The following is a 16,295-nucleotide window of genomic DNA, read 5'->3' on the forward strand; positions in this document are numbered from 1 at the left end:
GTGGAAGGAAATATAGAATAAAGTATAACAGAGTTGGAAGGGACCTTGGACATCTTCTAGTCCAACTCCCTGCTCAGGCAGGAAACCCTATACCATGTCAGATAAATGGTTGTTCAATCTCTTCTTTAAAACTTCCAGTGTTGGAGCATTCACAACTTCTGAAGCCAAGCTATTCCACTGATTAATTGTTCTAATTGTCAGGAAATTTATCCTTAGTTCTAGGTTACTTCTCTCCTTGATTAGTTTCTATCCATTGCTTCTTGTCCTATCCTCAGGTGCTTTGGAGAATAGTTTGATTCCCTCTTCTTTGTGTCAGCCCCTGAGATATTGGAACACTGCTGTCATGTTTCCTCTATTCCTTCTTTTCATTAAGCTAGACATACTCAGTTCCTGCAATCGTTCTTCATATGTTTTAGCCTCCAGTCCCCTAATCATCTTTGTTGCTGTTCTCTGCACACTTTCTAGAGTCTCAACATGTTTTTTTACATCGTGGCAACCAAAACTTACCAAGGCATTATAAAATGATATTAACACTTCACGTGATCTTGATTCTATCCCTCTGTTATATATAGATGACTTCTTCTTAGAATAAGGAACAGAAAGGATTGTAATGAAGGACTTTAATTGCAAGATGAGTTCAACTACATGAAGTAACAATAGCTTTGCTACAGATGTTTGTGTAAAAACTGGCCATTGGTCAGAGCTGCTGTTAATTCATTCTGCATTACAGATCCCATTTATCTTTGAGCAGGAGATGGCTTCTAAGGTTACTTCCGATTCTAATAGAATCAGAATATAACATCTGGAGGATCTTAAAGATCATCTAATCCAACCTCCTCACTAATGCAGTGATTGTATTGTCCCTAACACATGGTCATCGAGCCTTTATTTAAACATGTTCAGCAGAAGAAAGTCCATCTCTGGGAGCAGATTGTTCCACAGCTGAATGACACTAACTATTAGGATTTTTTTTCCTATGTCTAAATGAGATCTATTGCCTTGTAATTTCCTGTCCTGTCTTCTGGAGCAGTTCTACTCTGTCAGGTTGAACATTTCATTAGCAAATCTAACCCATGTTGCAATTTAGCACAGACATTGTCTTGTGAACTAAGATTTCAGTACAGTCACTTTAAGTTACCTATAATTAAGGCTGTGTTACTTTTGCCTCCCAAAGGAATGTGATAAAAGCAGCATGGTGCACATCAAAAGAAGCATTGATACAGATAAACAAAAGACTCTCAACTGTATGCTTATTATCCCTGGCCATTTGCTAAAGGTCAAGAATCATAAAAAAGACTAAATATGTACTACAAATGTGAGTAAATATAGATTATAAATCTTATAGAGTAGGGGGAGGAAAATCTCAGCCATCTCGGCATCTTTTCTTATGAAAGGTTTGGCTGAATAAAGATTACTTTGCATATTGGCCACAGCAAGTTGACTATGGCAAATTATCATAGACCCTCAACCAGTTGTTCTCCAGATATTACCACCAAGTATTGGTTTCAGTTCTCCCTCACTGTACTTTTCTGTTTAAACCAGACTCTCAAGAAGAGTTTTGATAAGGCTACATGGTAAAGACAGACTTAGACATAGGGGCTATATAGGATTGCAGGCTTCAGGAGGGAACACATGGCAAAGCACATTTCTATTTCCCCCCCCCCCCCAAATCAGTGTTTGGCATTTCCACATAGAATTATGCAAGTCCTTTGCTTCTAATTTTTACAGTCCCGAGATAGAAAGCCAAATATTGCTGAGCTATAATTCCCAGTATCTATGGGCAACATCTGGTGGATAATAGTCCATTCACCCAGTAGAAAAGCTAAGAAGCTAAACCAAGGTTCAAACTCAGCACAAGGCAGCTTCTTTTGATCCAGTGAACTGACAAGTATAAGATTACATTGTCTGGTTGCAATCTTGTGCATATCTAACTATAAATAAAGTCCACTGAATGCATTGGAAATAGTTTGGAGTAAACATAAAAGCATTTTACAGCATTATATTATACTTGGATAATGATATATTTATTTCTTTTCCTGCACAATAACTTCATAGTCCTTGGAAAAAGCCAACCGTCTTTCATCTTATCGGGTGTGTTTTATTGCCATCTGGTTACACAGTAATTTCAGCCTGAGCTTTACAACGAATCATATGATGGAATATCAATTTACCAGTGGTCGGGTAATAGGACAAACAAGAAATTGTCAGTACAATCATAGGATAAAGCAGTGAGTAGCAGCAAAGGAAAGGGAGTTAGAAAGGCAACCTTTGATGGTAAGAAAAAAATCCTAGAGAATTTCTACTTTAAAAAAAAAGGTTTATAAAAAAACATCCTTAACTAAATTTAAAGTAAGAAGAGCAGTTAAAATGAATAGGAGGAAAGGTAGACTTCTCAAGTTCTTTCTAATAGACCTCTAACATTATTACTTGTTGGGATACTTCCTAACCAGATCTGTTCTTTTAGGGAAAAGCAAGGTTTCTTTCCCCCTTCAGTTGTACTTGATTTTGTTATGGTTGCCGTCCATCACTCCTAATATTTTAGAAAATAATTTAAAGAAAAACTAGAAGTGCCTCCAAAGTAAGACTAAATGAGAAAATGAATATATGAAGATCCTTAAAACTTTTTAAACTGTTAAAAGGAGGTATAGATTTTAGTATAGATAAGGCTGAACACATATCAATTCAGAATAAAATTATTGTTCATGAATTAAGATTTCTAAATTTTGTGGAGAATTTATAAGAGGGAAATGGACATTTTTCTTCTTATTTGCTCTTTTGAACATAAGAATAGAACTCAGGAAGGAGAGAAAATCAATTTCTACTTGCCTTTTCCTTACATAAAATGAACAACCAAGAGAATATGACATATACCAAGAATATTTTACTGTTGTGGAATGAAGATGAGCTGCTCCAAGGAATGTGACAAGAAGGAGAAGCCTACTTTGTCTTTTTCTATAGAAGCAATCTTAAAAACCCCATCTATTGAGGCTAGCCTCCACAATACGGTGATCTGCAATAGCCAAAGTGAAGTGGCTCAAAAGTTCAGTTCTAAGCCACTTTTGGACAGGTATAAAGGTAGGAAATTTGTTCTAGTTTGTGAAACATATGACCATTCTTACCCCTTTGCATGATTTTCAAATTGATTTAAAAGAAACACTTGAAGTGTGTTGAATTCATAGTTCAGCATAATTGTTAATGTCCTTGTGGCATCTATGGAAATTTTGATCGTGTTTTATGGTACATTAAGAATATGACATATAACATTTTAAATTAAAGTTTATTTTCCAGGTTACAAAATGGCACCATAAATTGCCAGATTTACTTTCCTAGTTTTCTTGTTTTCTTTTACATTTTAATAGATAGATATATTATACACTTAATAAGACCACTTATGCATGTATTCATTAAGTGTTGTTTTTAATCCAAACTATGTTTGTGTGTGCTTTAAAGTAGGGTAAAAATTCAAAGCTTTTTGGGTATGTGTCTTTTTTATCTAGACTAAATTTAAACAAATTGTTTAAGGATATCTTTTCTTTAAAATTGTATGTCCTAAGGTCACACCCAGAACTTTAAACATATTTTTATTATTTATTTATTTCATCAAGCATGTATTAGATAACATATATAGGTATAAACATGATTTTGAATACATGAAATGGATACGAATAAAAGGGAACATTAGGACAGAGACGGTAGACACATTGGTGTGCTCGTGCATGTCCCTTACAGACCTCTTAGGAATGGGGTGAGGTCAACAAAAGACAGTCTAAGGTTAAAGTTTTGGGGGTTTGGGGAAGAAACCACAGAGTCAGGTAGAGCATTTCAGGCATTGACCACTCTGTTGGTCACATTTTCTGCAATCAAATTTGGAGCTGTTTACCTTAAGTTTGTATCTATTGTGTGCTCATGTATTGTTGTGGTTGAAGCTGAAGCAGTCATTGACAGGTATAACATCGTAGCCGATAATTTTATGTAATACACTTAGGTCAGACCGAAGGCAACGTAATTCTAAGTTGTCTGTCCAAAATTTCAAGCTTGGCGGCATAAGGTATTCTGATGCGAGCAGAGGAGTGGAGGACTTTTCTCATGAAATATCTCTGGACTCTCTCAATTGTATTAATGTCCAATATGCAGTTGCCTTATAAATGGGGGAGAAAATCCGTAAGGAACATCTAATAGGTTTGTGGAAGAAATGTTATTGAATTAGTATTAATGGGGAAAAATTATCAATTATATAGATTCTGATAAAGATAAAGGACATAGCCTGAAAAGGCCATGCTTTTCATTATGTAGTATGAGAACCGAAATGAAGCAACTACCTAGCAGATAATACAAAAGATAATACAAAAAAATAGATGTACATATATATTAAAATATTTAATAATTACTAAATGCTTGACACTTAAAGTACATATATATTAAAATACTTCTTCAATAAATGGCTGTCCAGCTTTTTTTATATATCCACCACCTTTCTGGACAATTGGTTCCATGGTTATATTCTTCCTGAAGTTTAAGTCCAATATTCCTATGTTCTGGGACAATTGAGAATAGATGTTGACATTCTTCAGCTGACATCTTTCTAGGAATTTCAAGAGTGCCATCATGAACTTCCCCTACATTATTCTAAGCAAAGCATGCTCAGTTTCCACATGATTAAATATGAAGGAGTAGAAAACAGGAGGAGATGAAGTCTGACAGTGTATCTTCTCATTATGGGCTGGTTTGAAATCTGAAACTTTAAACCACTTCATGTCATGTGGAAATTGCACAAGTGTTAGTCTATTGAAGAGCCCATAGGAAACAGGCACACGTAGAGAAGCAGTTGCAATGCACATGCTTTAAGTGATGATGGATAAACATTGTAGCAGCTACTAAAATGGAAAGTCTGTACTAATCTCCAGGACTGAAATTGTCCTTGAATCTGCTGTGCTAGTTCATGTGCACAAAGCATTCGTCTACACTGCTGGTTAAACAAGCTATGAAATGCCAATTTTATTATGAAAGTAAACCTGAGTCCTCAAACACCCAATTGCTATATAAAAGCTTGCACTGTTAAGGCAACATTGTGAATTACCTTCGTGCAAAATGTGCTTTGTTTACAGATACAAATGGGAATGGGTAACAGACAAAAATCTCTTTCCCAACAGATGCATTATGTGGTCATGATAATTCCGCATTCCAGTATTTTAGAAAGATGTCAATTGGAGTAGTCCATTTGAAGCCCATTGTAAAATCTCTTCAAACATTTTGAAAATGAAGTGTTTTAAATTTTAAAGTGTTTTTCCCTGTTATTTAAATTAGGCTGCAATAGCTCCTTCCTCCAACAACCCCTCCTCACATACTTTGAAATTGTTGAATACGATTAGAGTCTAAAAATGGAAGAAATGTGTGAAACATGCACCATCCTACTCCATAAGGTGGAGAACTGGGATCCTTCTAGATATGTAGATTTCAGTGCCCAGGATTTTCAGCAGTGGCTGGTGTGGCTGAGGATTTCTGGGAGATCACATAGTTGAAGAATGTCCAAGGGAAGAAAAACACCCATAGTCATTAAGAAATACTCATGGGCAATTTTATCCAATTATTTACTTAATTTTATATTCATTATACACTTATCATCTTTTCTAAACACAAACCAAAGTAGTAGTATTTAATTACTGATAACATCCATTGTCATAGGTATTTGAACAGTCCTAACTTAGTCCAGCATTTGGTTTCTCAAAGTAACCTTCTGCTGCTAACAAGAAAACACTAGGAACATGCCCCCTTGCCAGTTATTATTCCTTTGCAGCTGGTGTATAGAAGCATGCTTTCTCAACCTTGGATAGGTCATTGAGAATCCAAGGTTAATATCCTTTGATAGGCCTATCCTCCATGAATTTATCCCACTTCCTTTTTAAAACTACCTGAGCTCATGATTGCCAACATTTCTCATGGGTAATGAATTCCAAAGGTTAATTACGTAGTGTGTTAAGAATTACTTGTTTTTACCTTTTCTAAATCTCTTTCCTATCAGCTTCATTGGACAACTTCATTGGTCCAAGAGAGATAAAAAGTTATTCCTGTAAAATCTCCATGTCATAGATATATACACACACACAAATAGGATGACTAGAATGATATACTGCATTCTAGATGCATATACAGCCTTGATTTGTTGTTCTTTGTATTTTTCATCTCATTCCCCTTGATCCATAGGATGGAATTTGCTGTTGTGCTCTATGTTGATATCTTTATTGAGTACTCATAATTCATTATGATCCAGAGCAGTGGTGGGATTCAAAATTTTTTACTATCGGTTCTGTGGCCATGGCTTGTGGGTGTGGCTTGGTGGGCATGGCAGGGGAAGGATACTGTCAAATCTCCATTCTTATCCCACTTCAGGGGGAAGATACTGTAATATCTCCATTCCTTCCCCATTCCAGGAGAAGGATACTGCAAAATCCCCATTTCCTCCCTATCAGCTGGGACACAGGAGGCAGAGAATAGATGGGGTGGGGCCAGTAAGAGGTGGTATTTACTGGTTCTCCGAACTACTCAAAATTCCCACTACCAGTTCTCCTGAACTGGTGGGAACCTGCTGAATACCACCTCTGATCCAAAGCCTTTTTCTAGTTGGTTACAGACTGCTCAAACTTCATTAGAGGTTTTAGAATGCAAAATATTAAAATAAAAGCATTAGTTTACACTTTTTTAATTGTACCCCTAGTTGTGCTTAGGATAATTTAAAAAAAACACAGCCTTACTCCTTTAGCTAAATAATGCTCCTTAATCAGAGCTGATGAGATCTACAATCTTACCTGCCTACTCACAAAACACATTTTCTTTTTTGCCATTACTTTTGTAAGCTCCCAAGTTAGGGTGAGCCTTAAAAAATTGCAGTTCAGGATAATAACATACAATGAAAAATCCAACTGGGTCACTTTGAGCCAAGCTCTCTCTCTCTCTCTCTCTCTCTCTCTCTCTCTCTCTCTCTCTCTCTCTCTCTCTCTCTCTCTCTCTCTCTCTCTCTCTCCTCCCTCCCTCCCTCCCTCCCTCCCTCCCTCCCTCTCCCCAAACCACCTCAGAGAGCAGTTGCTGTGGGGGGGGGATAGGAAGCAGGGGTATTAGAGATGTAGGCTGGTAGGATAAAAATGAAAATATTTTTGGGTAACATGACTTTTGGCAGAGTGATATTCTAAAGAACAGATAGGAAAACCAACAGAATAAATGCAACCATTTTAGGTATCAACTGTTACTCAGTAATGTATTTTAATGATAGGATAAAATAGTCACTGAAGAGGTATCCTGATACTACTTTAATCTGAAACCTCGTTGAGTCTTATTGGATTGAATAGCATACAAACTGCAATAAGTATACATACATACATACATACATACATACATACATACATACATACATACATATTATATTCCTATAGATGAAAGCAGTTTTGTTCAAAGCATCCTTTGTGGAACAAAGGCTCTACTTTTTTGTGGCTAAAATTCTGCCATTAAATTTCATCAGCACCATCTCAATATGTTTTGGGAAATAAGATGGCTATCTGAAATTTAGCCTAAAGCAGAGTACCTTTGATCTATGGGTCCTAATATAAAATACTTTATATTTCCCTATAAAAAGAAAAAGAAAAAAGATGCTCAAATCAAGGTTAACTCATAATAACTATGTAGATGTGTAGTTTTGTGGCAGTAATGCCTAAACATATTGTCTTTCAGGATTTTTTTAAAAAACATCTAGCTAGTACCCCAGTAGTTTCCCAATCAATTATGGAATGGATTCAACTTTCTTCATTTTTTAAGATCAGGCAAGCAAAATCAATTACATGTTGCATTAGCTATAGACATCAAACAATGCTAAATGTCTCCTTTGAGACAAATTCAACTCTACCTCCATGAAACTTTCCTGTCAACAGCAATAAAGTATTTACCATAGCCTTTTTCTGGATATTTTTTCAACTTCCCTGTTTCATCTACAACTCTGGGTTTTACCTTAGTTGGAGAAAATCAGCCAGGTTGGCTAGGTTCTACCCTTCATATTTTATACCTAATATATGAAGTAAATTTTTGGATGATGATTTATGAGCTATCAGAACAAAGTTCTCTTCAGCAATAATTTGAATTCTTCTGCTAGAAGCTTCACATCTATATTACTGTGAAATGTGGATTTCGTTGCAGCCTTTTGCAAGCTCGCTATCACATTAGAAGACATGCTTGTCATTCATATTATTATGCAGGCCTACAGAAAATTTTCAATGTACATTTTAGAGTTGGAATACGTATAACAGCCTTTACATTTTCATGAGTGGGTACCTTAGTTCTCTATCTTAAAAGGCCTACTATTATTCTTTACTGAATTACTCTGCCCCCCTTCCCCATTTTGCATTCTGCTATCAGTCTTTCATCTTTCTTTAAAATAATTTTGCCTAAAGTGAATTCATATTTTTCCCTCTGCAACTTTATTGCATATGTAGATGCTGAAGCAGTTTGAACCAAACCTTGAAGCCATTTCTCAATCGATTATTAACATTTCCCTCAGCCTGCGCCAAGCTAAAATGTCACCATTACTGGAAGTCAAATGCTACATTTACCAAAGAAAATGTCATTCTGCCTCCAAAGCCCTTTTTTCAACACCATATTCCCACTCGTAACATCTCGTTTTTTACCTATTCTTCTTTCCCTTAGAGAGGTTATTTTAAAAATTTCAACCAGACTTAATTTCCTATTTGTTGTTGTTTTCAATAGAAGGAAGCAACTAAAACTGTTGAGGAGATTGGCATCTTCATAATGTGATAAAAATTGGGGGATTATATAGAATAAATTATAGAGTATTTGCATATTCCATGGTCATTTTAATTCATTAGTATTGCCATTTTTATAGATCTTTTGTGCATATATGGCAAGCAGAAATTCAGAAGCCAAGCATTTAAGTGCACAGAAATACTGGATTTCCCAAAAGGAAAGGCTAATTTATCTTAGGGAATGTACTTTTAAAACGAGCATCTTGTTAGATTCACTAAGAATCAATGGAAGCAGAGCAGTTCTCTCTCTCTTCTGTCTAACCTTGTTATAGTGCAGTGAGGGGAGGGGTAATAAACTTAAAATCAGAGACATTTGCAAGTATCATAATTTGTGAATTTGATGGTTCAGTCCTTTACACTGTGGTCAAAATTAAAGCCATGACTGCATGATCATCTTGAATTTTTTGACACACGTGTAGTCCAGTCTTCCTTTAGTGACTATCTTGTTTGGTGACTATTCACAGTAAGAGCAATGATGGAAAAGTAGTTTTATGACCAATCCTTACATTTATGACTGTCACAAGTCTGTAAAGCAAAGGGAAGCTTAAGTAAGATAAGCACAGTCACAATTTCATGTAATGATCCCTTTTCTTCATGATCCAGTTGCTGGTCCCAATTGTGATTGCTAAACAAGAACTACCGCTTCCCTTTTTATTATTATTTTTTACAGACCAAATGCTGCACAGGGCTTGACTTTTGAATGCTGGGGTTGTATTCCCAAATATAATGGATAATGACAGGTTTGAATTATTGCTTTTTTAAAAATCCTCTTGATTCTTCAGTTATGTACAATATTCAATAATTTTCCTCTTAAAAATTAAGAGGAATTAAATTAACAATTATGGTTCGCTAATACTTCAGGTGCTTTGCACTTTGGATATTGGCTGGGAAAATCTAGGAGCTGAAGTCCACATATATTAAGGTGACCAAGTTTGAAAATCATTGATGTAAAGTGAACAGAAAATGTTTCTACCCACAGTTGTTGTTCTACCCACATTTGTACTTTTAAATGCATCTTGTTAGATTCACTAAGAATCAATGGAAGCAGAGCAGCTTTTCTCTCTCTTCTGTCTAACCTTTTTATAGTGCAGTGAGGGGAGGGGTAATAAACTTAAAATCAGAGACATTTGCAAGTATCATAATTTGTGAATTGGATGGTTCAGTCCTTTACACTGTGGTCAAAATTAAAGCCATAAATGGCAAGAAAATCATTGTTTGGTTAATAATACATCCATAATGAAAAATGTTCATTCTGACACCAACCCTTTGCCTTAATTTAACCCTTTACTAAATTCAGAATGCTCTCATGTTCCCAGGGAAAGCTATAGCTGAAAACATTTGCCTTATTATTGCACAACCACCAATAATTATTAGAATTAATAATTGCCATTATACTATACTATACAATAATTGTCCCAATTGCCATTGTGTGCAAATGGACAGTGAAAGTAGGGCAGCCCCATTTTTGCCTTAGCTCTAGTTTTTTAAAAGAGAACTAAGTAAACACATATGTTTTATCCTGAGTAACTGACCCAGAAGAGAGGTAGAATGAAAAATGTGTTACTTTGCTATGACATTTGTCTTCACTGCATGAATAACGACACTTTCAGATTACATGGATTATTAAAACTAACTGAAATAATCAGTAATGGTTGTCAAAAAGAAAAGAAAAGTTCCATTAGCCAACCAAATGAAATGTCATTCTGTTTAATTATTATTACATGTGTTTCCTTTCCTTATTTCATTGCCAGACCACAAATCTCAAAAGGTCACATGCTTGGCTTGCATTCAGTTGTATTTGGATGTTCACAAGTTTGTAATCACCTAAAAAGATCACCATGGCTGTTTCTTGGCTAATGTTTTTACAAAAAAATTTATCACCGTTTTCTTCTTGCACCTTTTCCAGCCTGGTTTCTTCTTGTAGAAAGCTCCCTCCCTTTATGAGATTTAGGCCTACTGGATTATTCTCCCCATAGCAGATTAACAGTGTTGAAAGGGACCTTGGAGGGCTTCTAGTCCAACTCCCTGCTTAAGCAGAAGATCCCATACCATTCCAGACAAATGACTGTGCAACCTCTTCTTAAAAATCTCCAGTGAAGCACGCACAACTTCTGGAGGAAAGCTGTTCCACTGATTAATTGTTCTCAAATTTCTAGTTGTAGGTTTCTTCCCTTCTTGATTAGTTTCCATCTATTGCATCTTGTGGTTCTTTCAGCTGCTTTGGAGAATAGGCTGGCCCCATCTTCTTTGTGATATCCACAAGGATATTGGAACACTGCTGTTATATCACCCCTAGTCCTTGTTTTCATTAAACTAGACATACCCAGTTCCTGCAACCATTCTTCATATGTTTTAGCCTCCAGTCCCCTAATCATCTTTGCTGCTCTTCTCTGCACTCTTTCTAGAGTCTCAACATCTTTTTTATATTGTGGCAACCAAAACTAGAACCAATATTCCAACGGTGGTCTTACCAAGGCATCATAAAGCAGTACTAACATTTCTCGGGCACCCTACGTACTGTCCCATTCACTCACATGTAATGGTGATTTAGTGGGTTTATTATTATTCCCCAGCAATTCCCTTCACTAAAAACCCACAAGTGTCCCAATTAAGTCGAGACAAAAGCAGGCTGATGCTAGTCCATAGAGCAATGGCCAGTGAGTCCACAAGGCACTTGAAAGTTTCCCAAACAAGATAAATCTACTAGGCAAAATTAAATCCACAATACAAGAGGATATATGAGGCAAGATAAGTCCAGAGTTTCAAGGCAGAATCCAAAGTGAAAGCACAGAGTGAATCCAAGACAAGGCTGGAATCACAATGCCCAGGAACCACACAGCTAAGAAATGTACATGTTATTCCCAGTAACATCTCCATCAGTGGTGTGATTCAACCAGTCTAACAACCAGTTCGCTGAGTGCGTGCTTTGCGGACCAATTCTTTGCTGTTTCCCTGTGGGCCAGATCTAAGCACCTTGTGGACCAGATCTGGCCCCTGGGCCTTGACTTTTACACCCCTGGTATAGACAATAACAGATATTAAGTAGTCCCCTGGCAATATAATATATAAAGTAGAATTCTGAACCCCAGAAGTCTAGATCTCTAGGAAATATGCTTAGAGCACTCTATGGCTGGGATAATAACAATAGTAGCAGGTGTCAAACCTGGAAGTGGAACCTGCAAGAAAGCAAACCCTACAGGCAGCTAATGCACAAAGGTTAACTAAGTTATTTTCAGCCATGTTGCTGTAATCTCTCCAGAACTGAATAAAGCTTCTCCATATCAGTTACCATCAAATCTTTGCTTGCAATGCATTCAATCTCTTTTTGGACTCCTACATTATTTTCTTCCATGCTTCATTTGCTTTCATTACACTGGCAGCTCAGCAAGGAACCTCTCAAAACACAGTTAACGTTGAATACTTCTTCGCTTCGTGGAGGGGAGGAGAGCTGGCTGTTGCGTCTGTCTTTCCTCACCTGGTTTCAGCGCAGTCCGAAAGGGCATTTGACAGAAGAGAAATCTCATTTAGAATATCAATCATGAAGGCCAAATTGTTGAAAACAATTTGGCCTTCATGATTGATATTCTAAATGAGGTTGATTGGAGGAGGAGCTTCCGGAGGAATGGCGGTCGGCCGATAGAGCTCCGTGTTTTGCGGGGCGTGTTCCGGGGTTTTAGGAGTGCTGCCGGCCCCTTTTCCAGCATGGGGGTCGGGTCCCCCAGTAAACAGCTACCCTGGTTTCGTTTATGACCCGAACGGGTCTTCCAGGGTAGCTGGGTGCCTGGGAAAGGCTTGAAGAACGAAGAATGAAGAACGAAAAATGCAGCCGATGGGGGAGGCGCCCGGAGGAGCCGCAGAGAGACCGTCTGCGTTTGGAGTTGTTGAAGGAGAGGCAGACGGTCTCGAAATGGCGGACGGAGAGCCAGGAGACGTGCCAATACCAGCGAATTTGGATTTCAGGCTGGAGGCTGGTAACCTAGGACCATCAGAGACTGTGGATTGAGGAGGCAAAGGCTGGAAGCGCCGGAGGCCAAATCCCTTGGCCTGCAGCTTATTATGAAAGGTAGCTGTGGGAGCTATGGGAGGTTTGAAAAGGTTTAAAATCCATGTTGGCTGAATTTGCGAGGATTGGAGACCGGCCAGGACTTTTGAGGCCGGTAAAGACTGGATGGATAGACCGAGAAGGAGTTGGAGGAAGGAAGGAAGGAAGCTGGAGGAAGGAAGTTGGAGAAGGAAGCTGGAGGCCGAGGAGAGGCCGGTGGGAGCGGCGTTGGGGCCTGGAATGGTGGTTTTTGGGGGACTAATGCGCAGTTACAGGCCAAGGCAGGATTGAAAGCCTTGAAAGCCTAGGACCGGGTAGGAATAGGACCATGACTATGATTCAGGAGGCTGTATAGAGACTGGGGGGGGGGGAGTTTTATTGGCGGATTGCCAGGAGGCCCTTGTTATCGTGCATTTGACTGCACCCCACCTACCCCCCCGGCTGACTATTTATTAACAACTGCCCGGATTCCATCTGCATGTGCCCTAGAAGATCTCTGCCTACCCTATATGATTCACTGCTGATCGACCATCTGCTCCCTGCCTATTTCCAATTACAGTCCAACTACCCCTTGCCATTTGCCACCTACCACCCACCGCCCCCACCTTCTGATTGTCATCTAACCAATTCATTATTATTACCCCCATCTAAGTTTAATGACCGGACTATTCTGTTTTTGCTGCAATTGTGTTCTTCAAATTTTATTGGATCATGACATCTTCAGCACAGACCCTAAGCCCCGACGACGAACTTTTTAACGTTTTATGTATTCAAGGTCAGACCTTATCCTACTGCGAGAGTCCCCCCTCTCGCAGGTGTGGCCCTCCGCCCTTTCGAGGGCCCACCTTGATGACGGATTTATTAATCCCGAGAGGTGGAGGAAGCGGAGACTCAGGGGGTTTTTAGTTAGTTGCTTTTTAAATATTTGTAGGGGTGGGGTTTTAGGGGTTGTGGGGCGGGTGGGTCAGATCAGGAGCGATGCGAGAGCCGGGCCCCTAGGTGTGGTCGCGAGCAGAGGGGGCGGAAGGGAGGAGGAGGGGGAGGATACCATCCCTATACAGGGCTCTTTAATACCAACAGTCGCAGGGAGGGGCAGATACGAGGACAGTTTAAGAACTCACAGTCGGTTGGGAGACCGGGGTTGCTGGTTACACCCGGTCGCTTGTACCAACCCCCGCGTTCTAGGTGGTCAAGAGTCACAGACCCAAGGCCTAAGGCTGTTGTTATGCAATGCGAGGTCCGTTGTTAATAAGGCCCCCCTCATCCACGATCTAATTTTAGAGGGGGAGCCGGACCTCGCGGGAATAACGGAGACCTGGTTGGGCCACGAGGGAGGTCTTCCCCTCGTGGAAATGTGCCCACCAGGATACCGAGCATTTCACCAGCCCCGGGCCCAGGGAAGGGGCGGTGGGGTGGCAGCAATTATTCGGGAGGACTTAGAGCCGAGGGAGTCTACTGTGCCACAGACGTCCGGATGTGAAGCCCTTGTTGTGAAATGGGGGCCTGGGAGACAGTCGGGCCTGCTGATAGTATACCTGGCTCCTCGCTATACATCAGCGGCCCTGCCCGAACTACTCGAGCTGATCGCATCGGTGGCGGTTGAGACCCCCAAACTTCTAGTGATGGGGGATTTTAACCTGCCGTCGGTGGGAGAAGCATCGGAGGGGGTTCGGGAGTTCATGGCTTCCATGACAGCCATGGACCTGACTCAAATGATTCAGGGCCCAACACACGAGGGAGGACACACTCTGGACCTTGTTTTTGTCTCTGGCCAGTGGCTGAGTGATCTGGGAGGAGGGGACTTAACCATCACTCCCCTGTCATGGTCAGATCACTCACTCCTTCGTCTTGACTTCCCTGGTGCTACCTCCCGCCGCGGGGAGGCGGAACCGGAAAGTTCCAGATGGTTCCGCCCCAGGCGCCTGATGGAACCTGATAGGTTCCAGACGGAGCTTGGGCCACCTCCTGTAACCTTGACCCGCCCCCGGGTAGGGGACCTGGTGGTTGCGTGGAATAATGCAACTACCGGGGCCTTGAACCGGATGGCGCCTTTGCGGCCTCTCCGGCGGCAACGATCCACCCTAGCCCCTTGGTTTACCGAGGAGCTGAGGGTGATGAAATGCCGCAAGAGACGTCTAGAGAGTCGTTGGAGATCCTCTCGCTCCGAATTTGATCGAACACAGGTACGAGCCCATTTAAGGACGTACCTTGTGGCATTGAGAGCGGCCAAACGTCAATATTGTGCCACTCTCATTGCGTCCGCGGAGAACCGCCCTGCCGCCCTGTTTCAGGTGTCCCGCTCCCTCTTGTTTCAGAGGCCGCGGGAGGCCCCTTTACAGGGCAGGGCAGAGGAATTTGGTAAATATCTGCAGGATAAAATCGCTCAAATCCGGAGAGACTGGGTTCCAGTCAGTGGTCCAGTGGAGACGCCCACGGCGAGTCTTGAGGTTTCGATCTGGGAGGAGTTTGACTTGGTTGCCATCGAGGATTTGGACAGATTGCGTGGACGACTGCGACCCACCACATGTTTATTGGACCCGTGTCCCTCCTGGCTTGTACTGGCATCCTGGGAGGTTACACGAGACTGGCTCCTGGGCCTAGTGAATGCTTCGTTGGGCGAGGGGTCCCTCCCGGCCGCCTTGAAAGAGGCGGTAGTGAGACCCTTGCTCAAGAAGCCTTCCCTGGACCCTTTGGAGCTAGCCAATTATCGTCCTGTCTCCAACCTTCCCTTTTTGGCGAAGGTTGTAGAGAGTGTGGTGGCCTACCAGTTCCCACGACATCTGGAGGAAAATGATTATCTAGACCCGCGCCAGTCCGGCTTCCGCCCCGGTCACAGCACGGAGACGGCCTTGGTCGCGTTGGTGGATGATCTCTGGAGGGCCAGAGATAGAGGTTGTTCCTCTATCCTGGTCCTATTAGACCTCTCGGCGGCTTTTGATACCATCGACCATGGTATCCTGCTGCGCCGGCTCGAGGGGCTGGGGGTCCGGGGCACCGTCTTGCGGTGGTTCGGCTCCTTCCTTTCTGACCGGACGCAGCGTGTGTTGACAGGAGAAGAGAGGTCGACCCTACGCCCCCTTACTTGTGGGGTGCCACAGGGGTCGGTCCTCTCGCCACTCCTGTTCAACACATATATGAAGCCGCTGGGTGAGATCATACGTGGTTTCGGGGTGGGATACCATCTGTACGCTGATGATACTCAGCTGTACTTTTCCACCCCGAACCACCCCAACGAGGCCATCGAAGTGATGTCCCGGTGTGTGGAAGCCGTACGGATCTGGATGGATGACAACCGACTCAAGCTCAACCCTTCCAAGACGGAGTGGCTGTGGGTACCAGCCCCCCGGTTCAGCCAATTAATTCCATCATTGGCCATTGGGGGCATTCATCTTGCCCCCGTGGAGCGGGCGCGCAATTTGGGCGTCCTCCTGGATGCCCGGCTGTCCATGGAT

At 41.3% G+C, this 16,295-nt stretch overlaps 1 protein-coding gene across 2 annotated transcripts in view; it reads left to right on the top strand.

The window, feature by feature from the left end:
* Positions 1–2,202: 2,202 nt before the first annotated feature.
* Positions 2,203–16,295, top strand: part of ISX (intestine specific homeobox) — a 32,701-nt gene continuing 18,608 nt past the window's right edge. Inside the window, exons 1-2 of one of the 2 annotated variants that reach the window (XM_081958712.1) lie at positions 2,203–2,274; positions 2,787–3,075. In XM_081958712.1, coding sequence (XP_081814838.1) covers positions 2,895–3,075 — 181 coding nt within the window. In that variant the 5' untranslated portion in view covers positions 2,203–2,274; positions 2,787–2,894. The remainder of the gene's footprint in view (positions 2,275–2,786; positions 3,076–16,295) is intronic. The other variant, XM_081958713.1, reaches the window with a different exon arrangement.

This window comes from Natrix helvetica (assembly GCF_964273705.1).
Source record: "Natrix helvetica genome assembly, chromosome: 6".
Lineage (NCBI taxonomy): Eukaryota > Metazoa > Chordata > Lepidosauria > Squamata > Natricidae > Natrix > Natrix helvetica.